General features: G+C 44.5%; 1 protein-coding gene across 1 annotated transcript in view; it reads right to left on the reverse strand.

Moving 5' to 3' along the window:
• The window catches only part of disp3 (dispatched RND transporter family member 3), a 753445-nt gene that overhangs the window by 22032 nt on the left and 719000 nt on the right, over nt 1-12413 (reverse strand). The window contains exon 26 of the mRNA XM_041207440.1: nt 489-602. Within this exon, the coding sequence (XP_041063374.1) occupies nt 489-602 (114 nt within the window). The remainder of the gene's footprint in view (nt 1-488; nt 603-12413) is intronic.

Consider the following 12413-nt stretch of genomic DNA (forward strand, 5'->3'; position numbering starts at 1 on the left):
TCAGGATGACTTGAAAAAATACTTTTGAAGTGTAGTCAATCCTGTTAAAAAACAAATATCCTTACAAGATTAAAACAAAATAGTGTGGATGCTAGGAATCTGAAATAAAGACAGAAAATGCTGGAAAACTCAGCAGATCTGGCAGTATCTATGGAGAGAGAAACAGAGTTAACGTTTCGAATCCGTATGACTCTGAAGAAGTCATATGGACTCGAAACATTAACTTGGTTTCCTTCTCCACAGGTGCAGCCAGGCCTGTTGAGTTTTTCCAGCATTTTGTGTTTTCATTGCAAATATTCTTGCAATCTTTTTAACCTTTTTAATGGTGTATGGTTATTTAGATGCTGTCTTAAGGTGGTACTTAAAAAAGAAATACAAATCATTAAAATGCCCTCTGAATGGTATATCTGCCCACTCATCTATTATTTATTATGCATTTAATAGCTGTGCAGTCAAGGGTAGGATGAAACAATCAACGGTTTTCTTACCTAGAATGGTCAGCAGTACTGGTAAGAGGAGTAGAACATGGGTGGTAAAAATAGCGACTGCAGCAACACAGATCACCAGAGAAAGAATCAAACTGTACAGTGCACTCTGAACACCTGCAGAAGAGGAAAAGACACTACAATGTTCCCCAAGTCATTTCAAAGAATAATGGAATATGAAATTATAGCTGAACAACAGGGAGACAGTTATTCAATCAGGTAGTCTGGTGACAACATTAACATACTGAAGATTCAATCTCACAAGTAATCAACAGAACCAGAAGCTCTTCAGCTTTCTACCTGATCTTGTCTTTTTGTTAAATCTTCTAGTGATTCCCTGGTAGCATTGCCCACAGTAAATCAGTTGATACCCTTTTTTATAACAACAGAAATGTCATACCAGGTAACACATGACAGTATTCTGTTGTTAAAGTGCAACAGTATGTGCTGTGTGCAGTTTTGGTGCTCTTATCTCAGAAAGGATATTATTGCAATAGATGGAGTGCAACAAAGGTTCACCACACTTGTTCCAGGGATGGCGGGGCTGTCTTATGAGGGGTGGAGGGGAGAGAGAGGAGAGACAGCCAGTTGTGGGGTAGAGACAGATGGGAAAGGTGGAGGGGGAGGGTATGTGTTTGAGAGACCGTGTTGTGAGAGAGTGTGCTGTGTGTGAGACATGGGAGAGTGAGTGTGTGTGTGTGTGTGAGAGTGAGTGAATGTGTTTGTGTGAGAGTGAGTGAGTGTGTGTGAGTGTGTGCGTACTTGAGAGAGTGAATCTGTGCATGTGTATGAGAGAGTGAGTGTTTGTGTGTGTGAGAGTGCGCACGTGTGTGTATGAGAAAGTGCATGCAGATGTTTGCATGTGTGTCACAGAGTGTGTGCGTGTGCTTGTGGGAGAGCATGTGTGTGTTTGTCTGAGAGACCGTGTGTGTGTGTATGAGAGACAGAATCATAGAATTGTTACGGTGTAGAAGGAGGCCATTTGGCCCATCGTGTCTGCACTGGATCTCTGAACTTTTTTACTTAGTGCCAATCTCCTGCCTCTTCCCTGCACATGTGTATGAGAGAGTGAGTGTGTTTGAGAGATATTGTCTCTGCATGTGTGAGTGAGCGCATGTGTGTATTTGAGAGAATGAGCGCATGTGGGAGAATGTGTGTGTGTGTATGTGAGGGTGAGTGTATGTGTGTGTATGGGAAAGTGAGTATGTGTGTGTGAACGTATGTGTATGGGAGAATGAATGTGTGTGCGTGAGTGTGTGTGTTTGTGAGAGAGAGAGACATCGAGTGTATGAAAGTGAGTGTGAGTGAGTAAATGTGTGTGTGTCTGTGTGTGTGTGAGTGACAGAGAGAGAGAGAGAGAGAGCATGTGTGTGTTTGCCAGAAATAGTGTATTTGTGTGTGCGTGTGTGTCTATGTGGGAGAGTGAATGTACATATGTCTGGGTGAGTGAGTGTGTGAGAGTGTGTGTGTATGTGAGACAGTGAATCTGTGCATGTGTGGGAGAGAGTGAATACCTGTGCATGAGTGTAAAAGAGTGCATTCACATGTGTGTGTGTGTGTGTCACAGAGTGAGCGTATTTGGTTGTGTGCTTGTGGGACGGTGAGTGAATTTGTGTGCGTGGGAGAATGAGTGAATGCGTGTGTGTGGGGGGGGGAGAGTGAGTGAATGGGTGTGTGTGTGGGGACTGGGTGGAGAATAAGTGTATGTGCATGTGTGTGGGAGAGTGAGTGTATGTTGTAAAGAAAAATATAACTTTTTTCAATATTACTGTGGGGCCCTGTGAAGCAGCCTTGTTGGGGGGTGGTTATATGTATGTTTGTCCGTTACTGTGACTAATTTAATTAAACTGAAGACAGTCAGACTGCAAGGTTTAAATCATTAAAGGGTTAGTTGTAAAAGTAGGCATGTTAAAGTGGAGATGAACAAATTAAGATGGAATATCAGTAGATACAGCATGAATAGGAATTTGCATTAGGAGACAAATGGGGAGTTGAATTTTTAGCTGTTGAAACTCAAAGAAGAAATAAAAGGAAGCTTTACAACTGGCATAGATCATAAATGAATAAAGCAAAGTTATTAAGTGTATTTTTCCTGAAAGTAGTGGCCATAAAGACAACATAAAATATTTTTGTATTCTGGGAAAGGCAGCTTCCAAAGAAAGGCAGCTTCCAAAGAAAGGTAAGGACAATGGATTTAAAGATGAAAGAGAAAATAAAACATATTTAAGGAAAGATTGAAAGCTGTATGGGGTGTGTGGCCATATGATCTTGAAGAGTATGCTGTTCGAGGACAGACCGGTGAAGTAAGCAGCCTCTAGCCACCCCAGAAAAATGTTTGTTTGTTCCAGAAAGCAAGGTTTTGTTACAAGCCTTGGATTTCCATTGTTGAGTGAGAGGGAGAGAGAAGCCTGTGAAATATCTCCCCTATAGCAACAGTGGGTACCTTGCAGTAATATTACTGGATTCTTCATGGATTAAAAATCTATATAGGGATTGTGTTTTGAAAAGCATGTTCATTTGAGAGTCTAGCTAAATAGAAATCTTTTGGGAAATGCTGCAGGCTAAAGTTAACTATGTAACTGCAATCTTGTGTGTTTAAGTTTTCTTTTACTTTGTTAAAAATGTTTTAATTTAATATTTAAAATTTCCAAAAGTGGTAGTGGAATCTTTACTTCTGACTTCAGTACACATACCTTCTCATAATAAATGCAAATTACAAATCATCATGATTGCTTTACCAGGTTTCCTTTTGGGATTTGGTCAGCCCGGCAATTACCACCTACCATATCATAACAAAACTGGGGACCCGTCTTGGATTTTTAAAAATTTCCTTCATTGGCTTTGTGTTGGTGAATCTGAAGGCTATGAGTAAGAGAAGAACACTGAACTCAGGAGTTGGTGCTGAGGGATTTTAAATTGGCCAGCCGGCGTGAAACGTGTGTTAAGAGCCTCAGCGCTGCCGGGATGGGAGCAGAAGGAGCGCAAGTGCTGAAGTTTGCGCATGCTTGGGGGTGCACTCACTGAAAGCTCCCTGAAGGCACAGAGCTGCCTAAGGGAGCTGAAGATTTTTAAAATGAAAAACTAAGATTTCTCAAATAATATAAATATGTCCCCACATGTGACTCAGTCACATGAAGAGGGAGATGTTAAATATGAGTTTTAAAGCATTTTATTGTATTTTTATTAATTGTTGGAAACCTCAACCCACCTGTGGATGAGGTTTCGCAAGAAATGCAAAGGCTGCCTGGCCTGTTCACTTGTCCGCCATCTGCAAGGTTGGACAGGCAGCAAAAAATTCTACTTAATTAGCTGCTTAAGGTCCTTAACAGGCCTTTTAGTTGTCAGTGGGCACACTGCTAACTCCCGCGTGCACCTGCCGACCAAAGTATCTCCTGAGTGCGCGATGACATTGGGAGCTTCATGCTCAGGCGTATCGGGTACGTGCCTGCATGCTAAGCTGAAAATCCTGGCCCTTGATATTGCTTCTACAGAGCAGGTTGGTAGGTAGAGCTCATGAGTTTTATGCGTTGCTGTCAGAAGAAGTATCTGTGGATTATGATGCAGTAAAAAAGACTATACTGAGTGCATGAGTTGGTTCCTGAGGTGTACATGCAGAAAATTCGGAATGTAAGGAAACAGCCTGGACAAACTTATATTGAGTTTGAGAGAGTTAAACAAGGTAATTTTGACATTGGATACAGCATTAAAAGTAGAGGTGAAATATGCAGCTCCCAGAGAAGTAATCCTTTTGGGGTAATTTAAAGATTTACTTCCTTTGGTAGTTAGAACCCATGGCCTGAATTTTCAGCTTGGTGAGCAGGTGCGATCGACGGGCCCGGTATCTGCCAGAAAATGGATCGCCGACCATGATTGGCCCCCGATCACCATTTCACGTTGGCTGGCCAATTAATTGCCAGCCAGCATGAAGCATGTGCTGAAAATCTCAGCGCTACTGGGCTGGGACAGAAAGAGGGTGGACGATGACATCAATGTGAGCGCAGGCAAGCGCTGACAGGGAGTTCCCTGAAGGCAGAGAGCTTCCTCAAGGAGCTGAAGACCTGAAACAGCAAAAACAAAGGTTTCAAAAGATGAAAAAAGTGTCCATACATCATAATCAGTCACTTTAAAATTTAGTGAATGAAAATGTTGTCCATAGAAATTTATTTATGTTTCATTTTATCACTGTCCCGTCTGTGGATGAGGTTTAATTCGCCCGTCTGCCAAACGCAAAGTTGGATGGGTTACAAAAATGGCAGGCAATTGCACCATTAATGAGCTTAATTACCCTCTTGATTGTTGGCGGGCGTGCTTCCGACTTTTGTGCCTGCTGGCCGACCGAAATATAGTGTGTGCATAGGATGATGTTGGGATGCTCACCCGACGTCATCTCGTGCAATTTCATACCCAGTCGGGTTGGGTACGTGCCCGCTTGATCAGCATAAAATTCAGTCTCATGTGGAAGAACAGAGATTAAAACAGCTAGGCCAGCAGTGGGGATAGCTGATGATTATGAACTGGTCCATGTACGAAAACCTTTTTCCATTACTCCTTAAAATCCGAGAAGGCTGATTATGATGCACGGACACTTTTTTCAGCTTTTGAAAACTTTATTTTTGCTGTTTCAGGTCTTCAGCTCCCTGAGGAAGCTCTCTGCTTTCAGGGAACTCTGTCAGAGCTTGCCCGCAACTGCATTGATCTCATCACCCACCTTCTTCCCGTCCCCACCCCATGGCCTGAATATTCAGCTCGCCGAGTGGGTGCAATCGGCGGGCCTGGGATCGGCCAGGAAATGGACTGCTGACCGTGATTGGCCACCGACCACCAAGAAGGTGGGAAGGTGAAAGGAAGAAGGTAGTCAGGGAAGAGAAGGGATGGCATGGAATTCTCAGGGAGCTTCTCCTCAGACCAGAAAGGTGGAAGGTGGAGGTGGCACTCAAAGACTTACATTTTTCCATTGTAACAAAGTCAATGTGTTGGAAGTTATATGGAAAACCTATTGTGGTAATTGGGAGTCAGAAAAGTTCTGGAAATAAGAGTACTGCGGGTCTGGAGATCCAGAGGCAAGAAAAACCAGTGGTTTGTATACAGGTGGAGCAGGAAGAATCAGTGGTAGCTAGAGAAGTGGAAACATGTTCACAATTCTGAAGGGCAAATTACAGAGGTGTTTAAAGATTTTATCTGTGAAACAGATGTGTACAGGGTGAAGCAGGCAAAAATATCAAAATTTGAAGGGACACATGGACTAGTCAGTCCTCAATGTTATGATATAGTGCTATTCGTTGTCCAGAAGGGTTATTGCAGGAAAGAGTATTAGTAAGTGGAATTCATGGAGAAATTAAACATATTCCATTGTGTAAGGTAAATTTAAAAGGTAGGTTGAAAATAGGCAAGGTGATTGTTGGGGTAGTGGAAAAATTGCCCATTGCAGGGGTTCAATTTATCCTAGGAAATTATGTAGCTGGGTCACAGATGTTGCTGATGCCTACTGTAGTGGAACAGCCTGTGGAGATGCAACTGATGGAGATATTGCAAAAAGAGCATCCTGGATTGTTTCCAGATTGTATAGTAAGAGATCACAAACTCACAGGTTGAAACAGGAAGAGGGATAATCTAAAAGACAGGGGAAGGATGCTGATATCCACAGGATATCATATTAACTGGATCTGTATTTGAAAAGATGGTTCAGGAGGAGAAAGGTGGAGAGAGTGAGGCTGAAGTGTTTAGTTCAGTAAAATTAGTAGGGTTACAGCAGAAAGGTCCACGAATAAAGCAGTTGTGCCGGACAGCTTATTCTGAAACAGAGGCAGAATGTATTCCAGAGTGTTATTACCTTAAAAATAATGTGTTAATGGGGAAATAGAGGCCTCCTCATGTTCTGGCTGATGAAAAGTGGATGGTAGTATATCAAATAGTAATACCATCTGGATACAGAAATGAAGTGGCTCATGAAATTCTAATAGCTGTACATTTAAGAATTAGGAAAACTCAAGCTAAAGTACAAAAAACATTTTTAATGGCCTGGACTGCATAAAGATGTCAAATTCTATCCAACATGTCACACATTTCAGGTGATAGGGAAACCTCAGGTAGTAATTAAACCTTCGCTTTTGATTCTAATTCCAGCATTTGAGTAACCTTTTATCAGGGTCCTGATTGATTGTGTAGGGCCCCTCCTTAAGACCGAAAGTGGAAATCAGTATTTGCTGATCATAGATTTGTCCACTAGATTTCCGTAAACAATACCTTTACGAGATATTACAGCATAGAGAATTGCAGATGTGCTGACCAAATTCTTTACAAGATATGGGTTACAAAAAAAATACAGTTGGATCAGGGTTCAAATTCATGTCAGAGCTGTTTAAGGAAATAATGAACAGCCTAAGAATAAAGCAGTTTAAGTCCTCAGCCTATCACCCTGAATCACATGGTGCTTTAGAGAGATGGTATCAAACTTTAAAGACTATGATGAGAGCATATAGTCAAGACTGCCCACAGGACTGGGATTGAGAGATTTCATTCTTGTTGTTTGCTATTAGGGATGCACCTAACGAATCAACAGGGTTTAGGCCTTTTGAATTAGTCTATGGTCATGAAGTAAAGTTGGTGTGGCCTCAAGTTGATTCAGGAGAAACTAGTGGATCAAAGTTCAGAAACTACTCTTCTGGATTATGTGACAAAATTCAGAGAAAGATTGAACAGAGCATGTGAGCTTGTTAAGGAACATTTAAAGATATCACAGCAAGTGATGAAGACAAATGCAGATAAGAGGGCAAAAGGTTGTAGTTTTTTTTCTGGAGAAAAGATTTAAAAAGTAGGTTAGTCTTGTTGCCAATGTCAGGTGAACCATTAAAGACAAGATTTAGTGGCCCTTATGAGATTGAAAAGAGACTGAGTGAAGTAAATTATTTAATAAATACCCCAGATAGAAGGAAGAACCAGAGGGTGTGTCATGTAAGTATGCTTAAAGAGTAATTTGACAGGGAAGATAACCAAAAGGCGATATTAGTGGTGGTTGATAGGGAAAAGGAAGTAGAAATGAAGGATTCTGAAATTGACTTTCCTCTGATTAAACTGTATAATGAGGAAATGCTTAAGAATTTAAATGTGATACTGAGATACCTTCCAAGTGTCAAAGTGATTTGGAAAAGCTATTGTAGTCACATAAAGCTATTTGTGGGAACAAGCTGGGGAAAAAAAACTGGCTATGCATGATGCAGATGTGGAGGATTCAGTTTCAATAAGCAACATCCTTATAGATTAAATCCAGTAAAATTAGCTCAAGTGCAAAAAGAGATTGAATTCATGCTTCAGAATGACATCATAGAGTCCAGTTGAAGTAACGGGAGTTCACCAATCGTGATAGTACTGAAACCAGACAGGTACTGGAACCAGGAACATGACTGTGTATGGATTATTGAAAAGTGAGTGCAATGCCAAAAGTGGATTCATTACCTATTCCACGGTTGGAAGATTGTATTGAGAAAGTGGGACAATCAGAGTTTATCCCAAATATTGACTTGCTGTGAGGATATTAGCAAATACTCTTATTGGAAAGAGAGAAATATCAGCTTTTGTAATACCAGAGGGGCTGTATCCGTTCAATGTTAAGCAATTTGGTATGAAGAATGCGCCAGCAACACTTCAAAGACTAGCAAACAAAATAATTGAGCAATTGTGCTGGTTATATTGACAACTTGGTAGTTTTCAGTCAAACATGGGAGAAACATTTACAATTTCCAAAAGAACTGCTGAACGACTGCAAGAAGGTAATTTGGTGGTGAACTTGGCCAAGAGTGAATTTGCAAAAGCGCAACTTACATATTTAGGCCACGCCATTGGACATGATCAGGTGGCCCCACAAGATATGAAAGTAAAAGCCATCATGAATTTCCCAGCGCCTACAACAAAATGTGACGTTTTGAGATTTCTAGGCATGAGTGGATTTTATTGGAGGTTTGTACCACAATTTAGCAGTGTGGTTGCTCCATTGACTGAACTACTAAAAAGGAACAAGAAATTTCAATGGACACAGGAGTGTCAGAATGCATTTCACAGTTTAAAAACTATGTTGACTACTACACCAGTTTTGGCAGTGCCTAATTATGCAAAGCAGTTTAAGTTGTCTATTGATGCAAGTGATGAGGATATTCGCGCTGCGTTGTTACAAGAAGATGAAACAGGAATTGAAAAGCCAGTAGGTTATTTTTCACGGAAGCTGAATGTACATCAGAAAAGATACTCAACCATTGAAAAAGAGACTCTAGGTCTGGTGTTAGCATTGTGGCATTTCGAGGTTTATGTTGCAAGCAATTCTTCAGAAACTGGGCAGAATTTTCTGGGTGACGTGCGGGGGCGGGCCACGCTTGCCAGTGCTTACAATGGCGCGCAGTGATGTCGGGCGAGCGTCCAAATGTTACCGCGCGCCATCGCGATATTTAGCTGGGTGGGCGCGCAATGAAGTGCGATGCATGCTTGCCATTAATTAAAGGGCTTGTTAAGGCCCTTAACTCAGCAATTGACACCGATTTTGAGGTGCCCGTGCAATCTTTGGCTTGGTGCATGGGCGCAACGAGCAGCTGGGTAAGTGACTTTTTAACAAAACTCATCCGTGGGCGGGATATGTGGGCTCAGTGGGGTTGTCAATGTTTTATGTGAAGTGTTATTGCAGCAAGTGTTTTAAACTTGCCTGTTTGATCTGTATCAGTTCAGAACGAATTCTAGCAGCTTTCTCTGTACTTTGAAGCTTCAGTTCAGCACTCTGCAGTCAGGAATCTTTATTGAGCCTGCAGCTTTCTGGAGGCCTCTGTTTAGCCTGGGTATGAGTTCTGACATCTCCACTGAAGGCAGCTTCTCCGAGTAGGAAGGGAGGGCTAGAATAAGGAGGAGACCAGGAGTGGACAATCAGCCTCCAGGGGAGCCACCTTTGGGAGGACAGGCACAGGCACAAGGGGTGCAGGGCCAAGAGGTAGTCTGAGGTGGAAGGGGCCGCAGAAGACGCCATTATCCTGCTGCCAGGGTATACAGGTGGCGAAGCAGCTACCTCAATATGACTGAGGTGCAGTGCCGAAGGAGGTTCCAACTGTCAAGGGAAACAGTCAACCACATCTGTCAGATGATTGGCCCTGAGATCTCTCCTAACTGTGTGGGTGGTCACCCGATGCCAAGCTCTGAAGGTCATAGTTGCCCTCCACTTCTATGCCTCTGGCTCCTTCCAGGGCATGGTGGGTGATTTTTGTGGTGTCTCCCAATCAGCTGTCCACATTTGTGTCAAGCAGGTCACAGACACTCTGTTCAGAGGTGCATTGACCTCCATCCACTTCCGCTGTGACCAGGCAAGTCAGGCACAGTGAGCCAGAGGCTTCATGGCCATTGCTGGCTTCCCCCGTATCTAGGGTGCTATAGATTGCACACATGTGGCCATCAAGGCGCCAGCAGGTAAGCCCGGTGCCTTTGTCAACAGGAAGGGCTTCCACTCAATGAACGTGCAGATAGTATGTGATCACAGGATGCAGATTCTGCAAGTTTGTGCAAGGTACCCAGGCAGCTCACACGACGCCTACATCCTCAGACACTCCCAGGTGCAGGGGCTTTTCAGTGCTTTGGCTCGGCTGGATGCGTTGCTGGTGGCTGACCAGAAGATGGCTCATGACACCTCTCCGCTATCCAAGAACAGAAGCTAAGGAGCGCTACAATTGGAGCCACGGCTCCACAAGGGCTGTGGTGAAGAAAGCCATCGGTCTTCTCAAGATGTGCTTCCGATGCCTGGACCGCTCAGGGGGCGCACTCCAGTACCCCCCAGATCGCGTCTCTGTGATAGTGGAAGCATGCTGCGCTCTGCACAATCTTGCGCTGGAAAGGAGGGACGCAGTGGATGATGAAGACCTTGACGCAGTGGATGCGGCTGCACACGATGACTCCAGCAGTCGTTCAGAGGATGAGGAAGCATAGGGCAGTGATGAGGGGCAGCACGCCGACCAGCAACTACACCAAGGAGGCAGGGCTATCCAGGACACTTTAACCCAACGAACCTTCAGCTAGCTCCACACAAATGGATCTGCAGGACCAGCATTGCCTGGCGCATCCATACGCGGCACTTAAGCGCTATATCTTGCACTTCATCAGCTGCAACTAAGGGCTTAGTACATAAACATCAATGTCCACTCAAACACTCATGATATTGTCTGTGAAACATACAAATGCAGCACAAAAGAGACACCCTCAGCCATGGTAACAAATGTGGACTTTATTCCCATCCATCCATCAGATGGTGCCACAAAAATCAAAACAAAATGTTGCTCCAACATTGAAAAATATAAATTCTTTAATCCACGGCCAACAGAAAAGCACCAGTGAGAATCCCGTGGTGTGCCTAACGTGCCTTATGCTTACATTTGCAGGTGCCTCGTCTTGGTGCCGCCCCATCACTCGGAGTAGCTTGTGAGACAGCCTGTTGACTCTGCTGTCCTGTTGGCCTTGATGACCTTGGCGGACGTCTCTGGCCTGTGGAGCCTGTGCTGGCTCTGCCTGGGAGGGAGTGGCCAGTTCCATAGCTGGCACCTCCCCAGTTGTCGCAGCCTCAACGGATGCAATGGTCACAGGCAGAGGGGCGGAGGAGCTGCTGCCCTCATCCAGAGTGCTCTGAGATGAGCTCGCAGAGATGACAGGCAGCTGCTGCGCCAACATGAGGTCACTTTGGACCTCCCTGCTCACCGCAGATGGATGGGCACCGAGCTGGGACACTTGGTGCCCAGAACATCTCCGACATTGCCAATGACCACCTGTGGCCAGTAGCACTGTGAGGGCTTGCAGGTCCAAGTGTAACCCCATCAGAAGCTGATCAATCTGTTGGAAGCCCCTCTCCATGAGAGTCGCCAATCTCTCCATGGGGGAAACCTGATGCTCTGACATGAGGTTCATGCCATCGCTGACACTCTGCCTGGATTCCTCCACCACAGAGACCAAGTGAAGCACACTCTCATGCAACACTGCCAGATGCTCCCGCGCACCCAGCCGCTTTTTCTGAGGCTGCTGCATGGCAGACATCTCCAGAGGCACATCATCACGGCTCAACTCAGCATGTGCTAGTCCCCTGCAGTCCTCCGGCTGCTGGCACCGTTGGCATTCTCTGTCTGTGCCATCTCCTCCAGCGATTGTAAGGTGTCCTCTCCACTGTGCCCCCGGACACTAGCTGATGTTACATTCCCCACTGATGTGGTAGTCCCTGCGCTGGTGCCTGGCTTGCTGAAATGGTGTGACGCTTGTGACAATTGATGCCCCTCAGGTGTGTAAGGGGGACTCTGGATATCCTCCTGGCGACCATGCTGTGGTGATGCTGAAATTAATAACAAGGACAGTGTATCAGTTAGTGTTCAGTCAGTAACACCATTCATCCCTATCCCCCCAGGCTCATAATGTGCTCAACCTTCAAGAACCTAAGGAGACGAATATTGGCACGGTGGTAAATAGTCAAGAGGAGGCCCAAACATTACACATGCATACAGACAGGCTGGTCAGATGGCCTAAGGAATGCCACATGGAATGTTATGTGGATAAATGTGAGGTTATGCACTTGGGCAAGACAAACAAGGTACGGGAATACAGGAGAAATGGTAGGACCGTGGAAAGTAAGGACAATTACAGGGACCTTGCTGGGCAGGCCTGTTAAGGTAGCAGAACAGGAACATAAGGGTTTAACAAGGTAAAAGCCAGACTTGCCTTTATTAGCTAAGGAATAGAATGTAGGAAAAGGGAGGTCATGTTGCAAGTGCAGAAAATACTGTCGAGGCCACAACTACACTTTTGCATTCAGTTGTGACCTGCGCTGCATGGGAGGGACGGCATTGGAGTGGAGAGAGCGCAGAGGTTCCTGACCTGGATGCATGCTGGCCAGGAGAGTTGGAGTTATGAGGAACCATTGCATATACTTGT

Source organism: Carcharodon carcharias, chromosome 15 (genome assembly GCF_017639515.1).
Source record: "Carcharodon carcharias isolate sCarCar2 chromosome 15, sCarCar2.pri, whole genome shotgun sequence".
Classification (NCBI taxonomy): Eukaryota; Metazoa; Chordata; class Chondrichthyes; order Lamniformes; family Lamnidae; genus Carcharodon; species Carcharodon carcharias.